General features: G+C 35.8%; 1 protein-coding gene across 2 annotated transcripts in view; it reads left to right on the forward strand.

Moving 5' to 3' along the window:
- LOC123679138 (zwei Ig domain protein zig-8-like) overlaps positions 1-18546 on the forward strand; it is a 520657-nt gene that overhangs the window by 347184 nt on the left and 154927 nt on the right. Inside the window, exon 1 of one of the 2 annotated variants that reach the window (XM_045616556.1) lies at positions 1417-1447. The exons of the other annotated variant lie outside the window; for it this stretch is intronic. Coding sequence (XP_045472512.1) covers positions 1432-1447 — 16 coding nt within the window. The 5' untranslated portion in view covers positions 1417-1431. Of the gene's footprint in view, positions 1-1416; positions 1448-18546 lie in introns of those variants that run through there. 2 annotated transcript variants of the gene reach the window in all.

An 18546-nucleotide genomic window follows, 5' to 3' on the forward strand; every position in this document is an offset into this window, starting at 1 on the left:
AGAATATCGTTAGGTTTGTCAACACTTTTCACTATCTTCTGAAGACAAAATGAGTAACAAAATATCATAACTGATCCCATTTCTGAAAGGTTAAAGTGTAGCCAATCTACACAAATCAAAAGTTAATCAAATGATATGTTGGTAATTTGTTTATGATTTATTTAGGTATATGATCTCCGAAACAGAATATGGCTGAGGAGTGACAAACATTATAATATTCACACCTTGTAGGTACTAAAATAACGAAATACTACAACCATATTCTGAATATTGCTCTACCGGTATTCAATTCAATCGTTATGAATTGGAATGAAAATTATCTTCATCTATATTACAGGCAACGCACTCAATTTACTGCACCAACACGTATGAAATAGGGATATAATATATTCAGGCATGCACTCGGTGGAGAAAATGCTGCCGCTCGAATTTAATATCACCGAAGAAAAGGCGTTCACAAAATCGAAATGAGGAGTTGAACAATGGAAAAGTACAATGGTTTCATTTTCAACTTCCGTTTATGGCTCCATTTCGTGTAATACTGCTATATTCACTGTGCATAATATATCTTCCGAATGAAAGCTTTGGAAAATTGGTATTAAGTTCCTGCAGTTATAACATATGGAAGAAAAAATCTTGCTGACCTGATGTCTCAGTTTTTCGTAATTCGCTAAGGGACAATTGAGATTTTTTGGAAATTCTGTGAATGAATGTCATTCCTAGAAGTTCTAAAACACTTCAGAGTAATAAACATAGATAGGGAAAGTATATGTCATCTTCAGTATGCAAATTATGTCCCCAATATGAATTATCAAATTTGACATGAAGCAAGCGGAAATGAAAACATATCAGTGATACGAGATTTCACTCAATTCGCGAGTTTCTCCACAGAAAACTTCTCATGTCCCATAGTGAAACAACGTTTCATATCAACTCAAAATATATTGAAAAAAATACCTTAATATATCAGAAATTCAGAAAACAAACTTCAGGCGCCCGAAACCACGTGAAACAACCGATGACACTAGAGAGCAATATTTGCTAAACATTAGATTTCAGCAGGTAGATACAGAAAATAATAAATATTCTGCTCTTTATAAATTCGACAATTAGGATAAATATGGCATTCCAAATATCAAATTCAAATATTCAATCACTAAAATCAATATATTTCATTCAATATAATATATTTGATAACAATATATTAAAATTGTGGATTTCAAAATAAATCACAATCCGACAACGTAATTCAAAAATGTTGGGGACATGTAAAAATTGCTTATACTACCTCTATCCATGTTTATTACTCTATGGAACTTTCCAAGTCTTATTATTCCTTGAATTGCATGGCTAATGGTGTTAATTAAAATTCATTTCATTTTTCAGGTGAGCTCCCAATATCAAAATGAAACCTATTTATCAACCGGCACCATGAACACTCTTGTTTGTAAGTATTAAATTGTTAATTATTTTATTACTCAATAGCCACAAATAAAAAAAATGAACTGAGTCCACTGATACACAAGTATCTACTAAGTGAGGCTCAGTACTTGGTACTGGTACTCTTGCCTCTTGTATCATGGAAATGAAATTCACTGTCAAATACGATACAACGAATAGTGAGTTAATTAAATGAATAATACCATAACTTACTGAATACAAATAACATAGCGAGTAAGAAAAATCGAAAAACAAAACCGAGTCTTGCCATTATAAACATTTTAAATTGAATCATTCTCATTGTGAAACCTTATAAAGGGTGTTTTTATTTAGAGCTATAGAACTTTAAATTGCAATAAAACAACCATGGATCATTCGATTGACATGAATTTCATTTATCCGTAATATAATCTTCTGGCATTACATTTCAAATATGATTTCTGGCATATGACCGCCACGGCTGGTTCGGATGTAGTCCAATCTGGACGTCCAATTTTCGATGACTTTTTCCAACATTTGTGGCCGTATATCGGCAATAACACGGCGAATGTTGTCTTCCAAATGGTCAAGGGTTTGTGGCTTATCCGCATAAACCAATGACTTTACATAGCCCTACAGAAAGTAGTCTAGCGGTGTTAAATCACAATATCTTGGAGGCCAATTAACAGGTCCAAAACGTGAAATTAGGGGGTCACCAAACGTGTCTTTCAATAAATCGATTGTGGCACGAGCTGTGTGACATGTTGCGCCGTCTTGTTGGAACCACAGCTCCTGGACATCATGGTTGTTCAATTCAGGAATGAAAAAGTTAGTGATACTGGATCTATACCGATCACCATTGACTGTAACGTTCTGGCCATCATCGTTTTTGAAGAAGTACGTATCTACCAATGATTCCACCAGCCCATAAAGCGCACCAAACAGTCATTTTTTCTGGATGTAATGGTGTTTCGACAAACACTTGAGGATTAGCTCCACTCCAAATGCGGCAGTTTTGTTCATTTAACCAGAAGTGCGCTTCATCGCTAATGGACGTAGTGCGCGATACGTATTCCGCACAGAACCATTATTTTATAAATAAAATTGCACTATTTGCGAACGTTATTCAGGCGTGAGTCTATTCACGATGAATTGCCCAACCAAACTGAGAATAAATCACTTGACAGCTGTTTAATCGGTCGCCATCTTGAGCAGTAATGCCAACTTAAAGTTATACACCTCGAAAAAAAACACCCGATATTATCTCCAAGGTCGCCATTGGCGCATGCTTAAATTTGAGTGCTTCCTTATTTTTTCCTCCACTTGTAATTTTAAATAATGAACTGAAACCACATTCCACTCAAATATTCAATTCGTCTTATAAAATTGATTCAAACTTCACCCTTTCTAGAACATAAATGATTCAAGGGTTACTTTCCCCAATACCTAACATTAACAGGAATTCTTACAAAGGAGGGCCGTTCAGAAATAACAACCCCATTTGACCACGAAATCAAATTACAAAGTTCGGAGTGCCTTTGTCGAAAGAGCTGGACAACTTATGGTCAGAGCACAAACATAGAAATGTTGATGTTTACAACTTTCATGCCTTCGGAAAACAACTCTCAATTCAGTAATGAAACGGAGTGTGTAACATTTGCAGGAGATGTTAGGTAGCTCTGGAGTAGGAAATAAAAATTCTATTCAGTTTGGGGAATATGTCTGGATGAAGATATAAAGTTCTAAACATATCAGGATTATATTACTGGTGGATAGGTCAGTGAGAACTATAAAAGAGTCGTCGGGTTATTATTCATAAGGAAATTTACGGATTATACAGGGTGATTCAGAATTCAGTATCAAGGTTTCAGGGGCGTATTTTTCAAGTCGAAATATGACTTTTTTCCATAAACATGTGTTTCAAGACTTTTTTAGTTTTTTCTTCATAGCTCCTTCAGTTCTTGAGATATTAAAATCAAATTTTAATAATAGGTTATGGTTTAGGGTTTACTTTAACCACTATACCGAATGATTACCTATAACAAGCTACAGGGTGATATTGTCTCTGGTAATTTAGACGCATCTGCGATCGTTATTGAGAAAAAAGTGAATTTTTTTTTTTAATTCCCTACATCAATCAACATTATTAACTGAAGTTAAGAAATTAGATATCACAATCAAAACAAAATACTCTACGGATTTGGTTAGTGATCGAATTTACAAGTTCCGCTAGACATTAATAACAAATTAATAAATAAGAAACCTGACAAATCTATATTTCAAATTTAATCTTAATATTTCAAAAACTAAACAAGAGCTATGAAGGGAAACTAAAAAATTTTAAAATTTTAACTCTGTATTTTAGTAACGAAGTGTTTTCGGGCATATGTTCATGGAAAAATAGTCTTATTTTGACCTGGACAATACGTCTTTGAAATCTTGATACTGAATTCTGAATCACCCTGCTTATTTATCAGCAAACCATAAAAAAATTTCAAATTTGATGACGCGAAAAATGCTAAATTATATTCTATTCAGTTAATCCTGCTGACTTCATCCAATAGAAAAATTGAAGCATATTACTTCAGAAGCCAAATCACTCAACGAGTTCTGGGCTCGGAGCATATATACCACTTTTTTCTCGTTCAGCTGCAGAAGAACGTGTCAGAGTCTGGATCGAGATATTGAAGGTGAAGTGATGATTTCTTCATTGTTGATATATAGATACAAACAAATTTTCATATCAATAATAATTTTTTCATGTAAAAAAAAAAATACTGTGAAAGTAAAGCAATGGTTTGATGAGTGTTATGCAGACTCGGCTCTATCAATAATAACGAATAAAAGGTGGTATGCTGCCTTCAAATGCGGTCGAAGAACCAATGTCAATGCTGAACGCTCAGGTAACTGGAATTCAAGAATTTCAAGCATCAACATTTGATTCAATAATTATAAGAACACTGCTCATTAATGATACAAATAAGGTAACATATATTATGATTTCTTTCATATAAATTCAACTTAAATTTGTTTCAAATGTGAATCATAAGTCCTTATCTCAAGCACATCGCCGAAGCTAACTGCTTGTGATGCTGAATGCGCCCGAGATGGAGAGGAGACCTAAATCAAAAAAACAAAAAACCTCTAAGACGTGCTCGGTTCCTCTAAAGACCCTCATTTCCAAAAGTTCGAAAGTTATTAAAAAAAATTCAAAAAAATCTCGAAAAGATTTTTAGCGAACTTTAATTGAAGTTGCGTGAAATAGCAGTGGAGTTGAAGATAACAAAAGCCAGGTATTTTACGTGAACATTTTTTGTCCATGAAGAAGCTTCACTCGATATGGACGCTGCGCTTGCTCAAATTTAAAATTGAAAAACATCGAAATTGAATAGGAGATACAGCGAGGTTGTATGATTTCATACTCAATATTTCTTCAAAATAACTTGTGCCACGGAAAATTAACCAGAATTCTCAAAGAGCAACGTCTGCAGTGGTGGTGCATACGACAATTTTCACAGAGAAAAATTACTTTATGAGACTCTAATTTAATATTTTCCACAAGCTATAAAGTGTTCTCGGAAAACATTGTTCCAAGTGGAACTCATTTGAAGTTATTCGCCGGAAATACTAATGATGATAATTGTAGGATCTCTTTGGAACTTTTTATTGGATATACTTGAAATTTACAAGCGATTCCAACAAGAGGAAACTTTCTAAGATTTTCTTCTATAGCTCTTAGAGCTTATCGAATGAAATGTAGCTAAGAAATAGAATGGTATAAACTATTTATCATAATAGAATGAAACTGCAGCTGATCCTTCCAGTATAAAATTTTTGAAATTGAGAAAAGCCAGCGTTAGCATTAGAGCTCTACGTGTTCGTAAAGCTTGGACAAAAGAGATTCGTGTGATGACGGATTTTCAGAATATGATCGACCGAATCGAAGTAACTCTACTAGAAGATATACAGGATCGTATTTCAAAAAAGTTACATAACACATGAATTTCGTTTGCTACTCATTTGAAATTAGTAAAAGTTGAATTCATTACACTGAATTATGTATTTTGAATGGCAATAACAATATTTCTTCAAAAAGTCTAAAGGAAAAAACTCAATAATCTGAGTATTTCCCTGAAAATATAGAAATTATATATTGATCGTTTTGAAGATTTGCATGAAGTGAATAAACGCACAAAATTTGAACAAAATCGGACAACTAATTCCAAAATTATGGAGATTAGAAATTTGGGTCAATTTCCATGAATCACCCTCTATTGCCGAAACTAACACTGTTAAGATACAAAACAAGCTCCTTTTCTGAAAGACCTGGATGACTTGCATTCACCACTAGGCTATGGCCAGTCACTCATGTCACAACCTGTATAACTCGATGGCCTATTAGACGTTTATGGAAAACTAATAATAAAGTTGTGCTGAAAATTCACTTGTCAGGGTTTGAAACAATGATCTTCCTCCCTTTAATATTTTCAGATACCTACTACTTCCAGTTATACCGGAAACAGACTGATATTTCCTCATTTCAATTGGCACACCCAGTATATTATTGCATCAGTAGATAGCCTATTTGATGACAATTTCAGCAATATGCCATCTCTTGGGTGAGGACTAAACGATTAATGAGTTAACGGTAATCTTATGAAGAAAATGGTGGCGACGAGGACTCACATTTTTTTGAATATTTCTGCAGGAAATTTTTTTTTCGAATGAACTTTCTAATTTTCAATCCTACCGAAACGTAGTCTTATGAGACTGTTTTCGGTTTGGACCAAAAATGGAACCCAAAAATGAGAAGATCGTGAATTTTGACAACTCAAATTCATCACAACTCAAGATTTTCAAATTAGAACCTAATTTTTTTTTTGGTCAATTCTACGTATAAAAAGGTTTGGCAACTTTTGCTCTCCTACTGTAATCGGTTGTTTAAAGTCGTTTGGCGCGCTTGAAGTTTGTTTTCTGAATTTCTGATATATTTAGGTATTTATTTCAATATATTTTGATTCAATATGAAACGTTGATTGACATAAGAAGTGCGTTCTTTGTGGAGAAACTCTATAATTGAGTGGAAAATCGTATTCTGATATGTTTTCATTTCCGCACACCTTATGTCAAATTTGATAGTTTATGTTCGACACTGTATCTATATTCATTACTCTGAGTTTCGAACCGATTAACAAATAAAGGTGTCCACCCACACAAATCACCGAGACCCAAGTAAAGTTGCGAAATACCCATCAACCGAAACCTTCCAAATGAAAGGTACAAAACGACGCGATATCTGCCTCCTATCGCACACATTCCTCCTCCGATCTCCTTCAATCACTACCGGCAAACATTCGATTTTCCTCATTACATCAAATGACAGCGATAATTGCGGCATTTGTACCTCGACACCAGCGCCTCCCAGTAGCAGGAATGAAAGACAGCCATAACGGTAATGGCGAACGCTATCACCATCGCAAGCATCAAGAGCGACTCTCCCATCAACCGCCCGCTCCACGCCCAGGTATTCATTTCGCGAAATAATTAATCTCGGAGAAATATTCTATCGGGGGCCCTAATTACCCGAATAAGTTCAAGGCGTCTCGTACATAATCAAGTAATTTATTTTGAGAGGAAAACAAGAGACCTGAATTGTGATTGCTGTAATAAGTGGCGCCCTCCCGTTGCCTTTGGAGATCTTCGTCGCGAAAATAGTATAAATAACGGATGAGGCTGTAATTAAAAGGCATGAAAGGCCCTAGGAGATGTCACCTGCGCACTTCTTGAAGCACGTACTCTGCTGCAGCTCCTCGCGGGGGTAGAGAGAGAGTTGTGACGGAAGTCCTCGGCTGGAATTACATATCTCGTATTGAACGCGTTGGCATTCATTGGTTGTTCGGATTTTTCACGTTAATTAGGGGAATCCTGGGGATGTTTTTAGTCTTTAGCTGTTCAACTATCACCTCGTCACTTTTCGAGCACGTACTCTTCAGCCTTCTGTTCGTGGGATACAGAAAATTTCAGCAGGATTGAATTATCGTACCCGTATCTATCAGAAAGTTCAACATTACACTCATTTCAATTTTTTATATTTCGAAAGCTATCGATTTTATTAATGTCAGTTGAATGTGATTTCACAGAATTCACTTTTTGATATGTATATGATAGTCAATTCTTATGCACTCTCGACTAGACAAAATGAGAGGGAGCAGAAACTAAACTGGAAAACTATTAGCTCAACGTCTACTCTTTATGGGATACAATTATCAATGTTTAACCTTTTCTTTCGGGATGTATCGCACAAATTCAAATTAACCGATTTATTGAGTCGATAGAAAACAAAGACCCTAGTAATAGGCGTACAACTTTGCTTCTGCCACTCTAAACATACCATCAAGCAAGCAGCTTGAGAAATAATTAAATTTATTACCCACATCATTTAGTACTGACAAGGACATGGCATTTTTCCTAATGAACTTAAATATCAATTATGAAACCAATTAATATAAGAGGTGATATAAATAACTATAACAACTTCGGACCTATAAGCTTTTCACACAGTTTTTCTGAGCTTATCGAAAGGCCAACAAATAATGGAATGATTTAAGAGCAACAACATAATTCTCAATGAAGAATCTATATTCTTGTTTTTTTTTTCACAAATCAATTCAAGAATTGAAGAAAAAAGTACAACTAATAATTAGAGAACTGAAATACAACTTTTTAGAATCAACTTTATACGATGTAATGATGGAGTCAACACTGAATTTCGGCATTATATTTGATGAGTCAGGTGAAGACAATAAAAATACTCAATTATATGAAATATGGCGACTCTTGCAGAGGAATTACCAATATGAATGTCTCCTTTTCATCAGGAACAAAAGTTCGAAGCTCACTCAAAGGCCTTCAATTTGTTTGTCTAAAACGACAAAAACATTCGATTTCACTAACGTTAGTTGAATTTGATTAAGATAACGTTTTGATCCGACCGGATATATGTAAATTCTTGTACACTCTCGACCGGGCAAATAAAAAGGTGGCAAAAATTTAACTGCGAATGTATCTATTTAGTTCGCATCTGTACTTTATAGGATATATTTATCAATGTTCAGCCATAACAATTTCATTTATGTAGAATCGCTCAACCTAGAAGATGTTGCATGCGCTCTTCTTGAAGCACCTACTCTGCTGCAGCTTCTCATGCAGGCAAAGTCGTGAAGGAAGGCCTCAACAAGAATCACATATCTCCCTAGTGTGTTGAGTGCGTTGGCATTCATTGGCTATTCGGATTTTTTATGTTAATTAGTGGGATTGAGGGATGTTCCTGAGTTTTTATCCGCTCACTTATCACCTCCGCGCTTTTCAAGCACATACTCTCAACCTTCAAGTGCTCTTCGCCAGAAACAGGATATCTCAGCAGGAATAACGTATCTTGCTCATATAGATTTTTTGCTAATAATATGAAATGAAAGAATACCTATAAACATAAAGAAAACGATGTTTTTTTTATTTGCTCTCATCAATTTCTAATTATGATTACTGTTCAGTTACGACCTTGGTAACACAACAAAGGTATGGTACAAATTTTGATAATTGGCGGCTACATGTACAAATCGATATTCATGACATTTTCAGTTTCTTGAGTTGTAAGTATATATACATCTCAATATTAATAAATATTGAAATAACAATTCACCAAACTGAAAAATATACTTTCATCCTAAAAGTGATCACAAAGTTCAATGTAAGCAATATATTCTGCAGATTGAATGCCTTTCGCCATTGTACGAAATCTTAAGATCACTATGAGTATAAATGTTTTGACGATGTGCTGAAGTCTAGCTGATAAAACTTGGAGATGTAAACCTTACTGTGACAGTGTAAGTCATCATTAACTTACCAGACTGTAGTCTGGACAGCCAAAGTGAGGGAGAATAGCTCAAGATATGTTCTGAACAAAGGCTAGCAGATACCAAGTGCTTACTATCTTTATGCTCCTGTTCAAGTATCTTTCAAGGTGAAATATTCACAAGGTATCTACTTACATTCGATGTAACAATCAAGCTACTATTGAGTTGTCATGTAATCGATTCAAACTTGATACGAATCTGTCAAAAATATAATATTTTCATTGATTCATTGATGCTGACTCCTGGTAATTTAGGTTTGGAAATAAACAAAGCGACCAATTCACTTGCCAGATAGTGAGCATGAACTATTTTTACTTCAAAACGGTAGCTTATTGAAGAAAAGACAGTTTATACAGGTCATCTCAGAATTCTTTATTCAGTTATCATTATGTCGATTATCCAAGTTCAAACAATGGTAATTCGTCGAAAAATATTATTTCTAGATCGTAAGGAAATTACTCAGTAAACAAAGATAGTTTCATTACGAACAAACGAAAATGGTATGGCATGAAATATCAACTATGAAGTTTATTGCTTCATGAGCCATATACTTTCCGTCACGAAATTACGACTAGGAATTTATCATACATTATACAGTATCACGAAACCTATTTTCATCAAATGAAAATAATAAAACCAAGAATTAGTAGAATGCACAATATATCAATGATATTTATTTCGGCAATATTGCACAGGAAAATTTTTCTCAAAACGTAAAATCAGGCAACAAATATTTCCATAATTAATATATTTATCAGAATGCATATTTTGATAGATAATTTCCACAAAAGCTCGAATTCATGCCAACAACTATCTCTCTTTTTGTTCAAGGATAATGAAATCTAACATTTCCTTACATTAAATCCATATAAGGGTCAAACTTTGTTTGCCAATAGTACCTCTGCAGAGGAGATTTGACTTATTATAACATATTTAAATATAGTTCCCAACAAATAGAGTATATGAAATTATTTCATTTTGGTAGTACACTAGTAAAAATTTCCGAAAAATTCTTAAATTTGGATCTACCGTCGAGATCCTCCAATTACATTACACATGAATTATTCATGAGATTAGATCATTTTAATCCCTATCAACAGCAAGGGTAATTGATCCAAAATGCAAATAATCTCCCATAATATGCAACGAGATTGCAATATACCTTCACGATCCAAACTAGGATCGATCCAAAAACTAAATTCAGCTATTACCAGTCTTTCTATAGGCTCGAAAGTCAATTGAATTCTAAAAGAGGCCGGTCGAAAAATAATCTAGCGTCCAATTGAATTCGGTAGTCCTAAAATGAGGCATTATATGTGTAGGCTTGGTTAATCGATCGTCTAGAGGTATGATTCGATTACCTGGCCTTTCGTCTTTTTCTCCGTGACTTTTTTAGATTTGCAATAATTAAACTCTTTTGAAACATTTACATCTATTTACAAAGCCACAATTATACAGTACAAACTCAGTATTGAGAAGATCCTTATAACGTCCTAATAACAAGTTCCTCACTACGGTACTGAATTTCGTCTTTAGCTCGAGTGTTAATTACTCGAAACGTCTTCGATTATCACGTCTTCGTCGTACTTCAAGTTTTCGGTCGTCTCGTCTTTATTTGTTCGTGACTCGTTTTAATCTAGTCCGCGAACCGTCTTTACGTCGTACGTCTTAAGTTGGCCGACCGAACTTGATCTTTACCAGTCTTCGGCTTAATTTGAACTGTCTCTCCGCCGATTGGAACTACCCTGTCTCGAATATCGACCTCCCTTCTTTCGACTTGAGCACACCCTTAGGGAAAGTACCATCCCCTAGTCCAATAAGAGCTTTGCCTTACCGCCCACAAATATCTTCGCGGATTCCTGGAAATCGAATATTCTCGAAGGACTAGAACCTGCTACACAGATGTGACACATCTGGTACGACCGTATTGTCTTCGAACTTTCACAACCCCCCAGTAAATCTCTTCAAGATTTACAACTCTTGACATATCTTCGACACCTCGGAGAATAACACATCCTTTTTACATTATATGTACAATAACAATTCGTTCCTTGTAAATTCATTGAAAGTGTCATGCCCTCGACACTCCAAGAAACTAATAGGTCTCCAAGCAGCCGGTTGACGATCTCAATCATTTACAGGGAGCAATAGCCGGATCCTACATATGCAAGATTATTTCCTCGATAGATCGAATCTATGCAAACAGCATTCTCTTTTTTTGTTCATGGATAACGAAATCTAACATTCCCCAACATCAAATCCAAAATCAAATCTTTCAATATAGTATCTCCGGAGAGGAGAGTTGATTCATTATAACATATTAAAATATATAGTTTCTAACAAAAAGAGGATATGAAATTATTTCATTTTGGTAGAACACTAGTAAAAATTTCCGAAAAATTCTGAAATTTGGATCTACCCTTGAGATCCTCGAATTACGTTACACATGAATTATTCATGAGATCAGATCATTCTAATCCCTATCAACAGCAGGGGTAATTGATCTAAAATGCAAATAATCTCCTATAATATGCAACGAGATTGCAACATCCCTTCATGATTCGCACTAGGATCGACCCAAAAAGTAAATTCAGCCATTACCAGCCCCTCTATAGGCTCGAAAGTCAATTGAATTTTAAAAGACGGCCAGTAGAAAAATAATCTCGCGTCGAATTCAATTCGGTGGTCCTAAAACGAGGCATTATCTATGAATAATTTCTGTCTGCTTCTTCAGCATGAGAGGGTTTAGTGGAAATTTACCCAGGTCTTCAAAGCGGATTGTGGGTTCCAGATACACCGGTCGATACATACCAATATTTGCTCGGTATTCAATATCAATCGACGGAATCAGTCCTAAACTGCAAATTGAGTGCTTTGAACCCTGTATCTTTAGGACGATCGTTCGGATTGTCAAAGGAGTTATTCGAAATGTTCGAATGCGCCAGAATTGTTCTTGACAAATTTCCTGATGAGGCACTTGTATCAACAACAATACTAAAGTCGCAATAATAACATAATACCAAATTTCTAATTGTTGTCTAGATATTGATGATGGACTATTTGTTAGATAGTTTATTGGGCTAGTTCCATAATCTTTTTCACAGATGATGGAAGTAGCCCAATAAACTATCTAATCTAATCATCTGTTGCACAGATGATGTAAATAGCCCAATAAACTATCTAAGAAATAGTCCATCATCAATATCTAGACAACAATTAGAAATTCGCTATTGGCCCGAATTATATCAAGAGGTCAGGAAATATAAGAATACCTCATTTATACTTGCCAACGAAACTAAACACCTAACGTTTCTACACCTTGCCAGATACCTCAACCTTGTTTCTAAGGGTCTCAGAGTAAAACTCCCAATAAGAGACAGAAGGGCAGACAGAATCTCCAATAGAGCAAGCCAAGCACTTATGAGAGAAAGGCTCAACTATCATTGGTTCAACAAGACTAACCTAATACAAACTTGTGAGAACATCAGGACAAGCATACGAGGCAGTACAAACGCAGCAGACTAATAAAGAATCATAGAAGAAATTAAGAGGAGTAACGAGAGAACAAATGAACAACAAAAAGAGACACAAATGGGAAAGCTGATGAGAGACTCCAAGAAATATAAATATACGCACAGATGTAGAAATAGCTCAATAAACTATATAACAACATTATTCATCTGGAATTAGTTCTCCGCTAGCCCCATTGAAGATATGCAGAAAATAATGATGAACAACAGTATTGTTTCTCACTACTTCATCCATTCACTTTCTCGCGTTTTGTCTTTTAGTTATTTGAAAAATATGTCCAAATTCCAGTACCTTCATGTTGCATCGGTCAACTATTGGAATGTTCATGGATTATTTGTCAAATTTCAATATGTTGTTGCTCCAGAGATCATATATTATTGTGGAACGCCAAATCTAACCACCGTCTACAAAATTGGCTTGAATGCTTGTATCAGGAATGAAGTTCTTAAATTCTGGAAGAAAAATGTTAACAATCAAACACAAATTTTCAGCCTGAACGAAATATATTGTTCACTTCACCGGCTGAATACAGGATGACAGAAGCTACTGGCGCGTCATCCAATATTACCAATACCGGCCGTTTCTGTACAAGCGCTAGCTTCATACGGTCCAGTTGTTCAGAGTAGAGGACATAATACAGCGTTTGACTATGGGGGAGCACCTCCAAACACACAGCAACACCTTCCTGGCCGTCAATCCTGAACACAGTCTAAGTCGCTTCGTTGGCTTTCGACCATGAACTCTGTCGATTAACATTGTCGTAAGTGAACCATTCAACTCCAGTCACCAACCGCTTCAGAAATTGGTCGAGTTTGTTGCGATTCAAAAGCAATTCGCAGATGGAAATTCGGTTCATGAGGATATTTGTATGTGTCAGAACGTGTAGCCCACAAACATTTTTTTTTATTCAGCCTTTTGCGTGTTGCAACATTCACCTCAACAGAATAACGGAACAGAATCACACTGTTGTACAACACTAACCAAAAGATTATCGGTCCATTATTAACCCTGAGATGAAAGTCCACATTTCAACATTTATTCAGATCCAGCACCAGCTTGTATTAGGTGTACAACTTTGCTTTCGCCGTTTTGAAATAGATAGCTATAGCGGTAAGTGGTAGTCAAGGTTAAAACATCTTAGATATCATACAATAGGCTTAGTTATTTTTAAACAAAACGCCATCAAGTATTAGTCGATTTGTGTCTCCATCCATTATTCTCGATTAAACATATCAGTTCACGAGTCAAATTGTAGTCACTTGCGGGAGGTTTTGATTTTCTGCTTTCATATGAAAAAAATTGCGGCTGAGTATTAGTGAACGCTCTCAAATAACTATGGTGAGGCCGCTTTTAGTAAAAGAACGTGCCGAGAGTCGAAGAACAGCATGGCGGTGGAAGAGAGAAGGTTTTAGAAGATTCAGAAACTCGTGTCAAACGCAACAAAAATTGTCAGGATCATTGGGAGTGACACAACAAGCAATTTCAAATTGCCTGAAAGCCATGGGAGTGATTCAGAAACAAGGAAATTGGGTGCAATACGAGTTGAAACCGAGATATGTTGAACGGCGTTTGTTTGCTTATGAACAGATGCAAGGCAAAGTCGGAAGGGATCTCTGCATCCCATTATGATTGGAGACGGAAAATCGGTTCATTATGATGATCCCAAGTGCAGAAAATCATGGTGATATCCCGGCCATGCTTCCACGTCGACAGCTGAACCGAATATTCACGGTTTCAAGATCATGCTCAGTATTTGGTGGGACCAGCTCAGTGTAGTGTATTATGATTTATTAAAACTGACTAAACAATCACAGGCGATCGTTATCGAACGCAATCAATGCGTTTGAGCCGAGCATTGAAAGACTAAGGGTCGCAATATAACGAGAGACATAATAAAGTGATTTTACAGCATGACAATGCTCGATCCCATGTTGCAAAAGTGCTCAAACGTTGAACCCCTCCAGCTGTAATCTTCAGAAGTTACACCCTCGGACTTTCAATTATTTCGATCAATGGCAGCCGGCCTGGCTGATCAGCTATGAAGGAGTAAAAAAATTGGAATCATTCGTAAATTGCTTCAAAAGATGACCAGTCTTTTCAACGCAGGATTCGTACGCCGAAAGATGGGAGAAAGTAGTGGCCAGCTATGGATAGTAAAGGGTGTTTTTTTCAGAGCTATAGAACTTTAAATTAAGAAGAAGATAATCTTGTGGCATTACATTTTGAATATGATTCCTGGCATATGACCGCCACGGCTGGCTCGGATGTAGTCCAATCTGGACATCCAATTTTCGATGACTTTTTCCAACATTTGTGGCCGTATATCGGCAATAACACGGCGAATGTTGTCTTCCAAATGGTCAAGGGTTTGTTGCTTATCCGCATAGACCAATGACTTATAGCTCCACAGAAAGTAGTCTAGCGGTGTTAAATCACAAGATCTTGGAGGCCAATTCACAGGTCCAGAACGTGAAATTAGGCGGTCACCAAACGTGTCTTTCAATAAATCGATTGTGGCACGAGCTTTGTGACATGTTGCGCCGTCTTGTTGGAACCACAGCTCCTGGACATTATGGTTGGTCAATTCAGAAATGAAAAAGTTAGTAATCATGTATCTATATCGATCATCATTGACTGTAACGTTCTGGCCATCATCGTTTCTGAAGAATTACGGACCAATGATTCCACCAGCCCATAAAGCACACCAAACAGTTAGTTGTTCTGGATGTAATGGTGTTTCGACATACACTTGAGGATTAGCTTCACTCCAAATGCGACAGTTTTGTTGACGTAGCCATTCAACCGGAAGTGCGCTTCATCGCTTATGGACGTAGTGCGCGATACGTATTCCGCACAGAACCATTATTTTCGAAATAAAATTGCACTATTTGCAGGCGTTGTTCAGGCGTGAGTCTATTCATGATGAATTGCCAAACCAAACTGTTAAATCGATAGCCATTTCGAACAGTAATGACAATATCCCTCGAGAAAAGACACCCTATACTTTGAATCATAAATGTATAACCAGCTTGTCACAATAATATGCCTCGAATGTCGGAAAAAAACGGCGAAAGCAGAACTGTACGCCTATGTAATTAGTAATAAAAAGACTTTGTGAATACATTTTGTACATAATTAAAGAGAGTTCTACTTCTTCAATCTTGTTCAAATTTAACAAGAAAAATAAGTTCGTCCAAGTTATCGAATCATACCCCTATGCTTCAAACCAAGCCTTCATTGATACATCCGTTACTATTTATTTATATCCAACTTATACTGCCTTCAAAATGAAAATCGATTGTAGTGTACCTTTCAAGTAATTTCTTCAACTCAAACCGTCGATCGGCAATAAATCCTCGAAATGAGCTTGTCATCCAACACGTATGTGCCACGGAGCCGAAGGAAGCCAATAAGGAAATATAAATATTTTTCTCGGGAACGGCTCGCAGTCCCACGACTCTCCGGGAGAATTATTGGGAGGAAAAAACCTGGCGCAACAACAACAACCAGCTTTCCTCCAATTCGAAAGAATTAATTGAGATGAATGTGTCCATACGAAGGAAAAGAAAAGTAATTAAAAGAGAAAGGGAATATTAGAAGGCTGGGTAAATAAGAAATGTATTCGTTAGACTTATAGAATTCTTTTGTTGGAGGGGAAACGAGAGATGGATACCGTATAATTAGGCGGATGTTTTTTTCGCGGTTAATTGATGAATAGAAAAAAATTCGTCGTGGAGGGGAAATTTCGGCTGCTTACGGGCGTTTTCGGTGACTCAATTGAGAGGGAGAGAGAAGGAGCTTCATTCTCAATTTATGCACAGGAACTGAATACGTACAAGTAAAAATTATTTTTTTCTATTTGTTCCAATGATTTGGGCTGTTCACAATTGATGTGAAATTAAAATAATAATAAGTTTATTTCACCTGAATTACACGTTTTACATAATCAAGATCACAAGGAACAAAGTTAAAATAAAAAGGTTTCGAATAAAGCAATCCTTGAGTGAGAATCATACGAATGAAACTTTCATTTCATCAGATTCGAGGTCTATTCTTCGGTATTTCAGTTGTGAAGATTTGAACTATGTATTACCAAGTTATTTTTTTTCAGTTTTTTTTATTTGCGAAGCATGGAAGTGAATTTTAATGCTCGAGTTCACTAACTTTTTCGTAAATAGTTATCTCTTTTGTGGTTTTGAAAGTAGCTTTCCTAGTCAGTTGGCTTTATTTCTTCCAACAACTGAACCTTATAAGGCTAGAGATGCATATACAGATGCAAAATATGCCATAGCGTGCCTTACGAGAGGCCGAAATATTCTGCGCGCCAAGGAATGGATGAATCTATACCTTCTTCAACAATTATAGTAGCAACCGTCCTCAAGACGGATCCAGTCTCTTCGAATGTTTTCAATGTTACTAATTGTACGCTCAGATGGACGATTATTATTATTATTATCTATTTATTTATTTAACATAAGCCGGAATCCTAACAGGAATAACCCAATTACAAGGATTCACCTCAGAAAAGAAGAAATTTACAATTGAGAATGAACATAAACTATAAGATAAAACTCATAAATATCAACAATATCATAAGAAATGAACAATTCAGTAATTTCTACATAGATACAAATATAAGTTTTTCCTGAAAGCAACTTGAGAAATATTGAAAATGTCAATAAAAAAAATTTTACAGTTATAAAACCGTATGATTCTCAAAAAACAGAGTTATAAAACAACAACGTGCGCGCTCTTGGGACATAAAACTGTTCTCTGCGACATCCGGTGAACGCACGAGTGTTCAAATAAACTTCACTAATGAGAGGAAAATCGAAGTGACCATTCATCATCCGATATAAAAAAGTTTGATCGAATACAACCCTTTTTTGCTCCAGAGTAGTCAATCTATAAAGCCTCAACCTTGCACCATAAGGACACTCAACTTGTCTATTCCCGAATCTGTAGTATAAGACTATAGTGAACTTTCTTTGTACACTTTCGATCCGATTAATATATTTGTGATAAAAGAGATTCCAAGTTGGGGTTGCATATTCAACTATACTGAATGAACGCGAAATTCTCTTATGTCGGTCATAATCTGCCAATAATGCACGAAACCTACCTTCTACAGAATCATTATTTTTGTAGTTAGTTTTCACAATTTTAAACTTTCAGCAGTTGATCCATATTGTAGAATGCCTAACCTCCAACTAAACATATGACCCTTCGGATGATAGTTCTGTTTGACATATGTCATTGCAACAGGGTTATGAAATCCGTGAAATATCTTTTCACTTCTGTTCGTATTCATCTATTCAATTTTTCTTTTCGAGTCACATTTTGAATAACTATCATTCAAAATATAAGAAATCTCAAAAAGCCCCTGTTTAGGCTCAACAAATGTTATTCACATAATAAAAAAGAGGGAATTGGAATAACTCGTATTCAATCAATGATGATATCCAAGCAACTAGACGCAAGCAAACTGTCCTTCGATGAAAAAGATGAGTGAACAATTTTTGACATTTAAATCCCTTGGAGTAGAAATAACGAGTGTGAAGAATATAATGAAGGAAGTTAAAACACAAATCACCAAGAGCAATAGAATATCAGGCGCTCTTAGGGATATTGTATGGACAAACAAGTTCATGTTCATGGAGGCTAACACCCGTATTTATAAAAC

This window comes from Harmonia axyridis, chromosome 1 (assembly GCF_914767665.1).
Source record: "Harmonia axyridis chromosome 1, icHarAxyr1.1, whole genome shotgun sequence".
Lineage (NCBI taxonomy): Eukaryota > Metazoa > Arthropoda > Insecta > Coleoptera > Coccinellidae > Harmonia > Harmonia axyridis.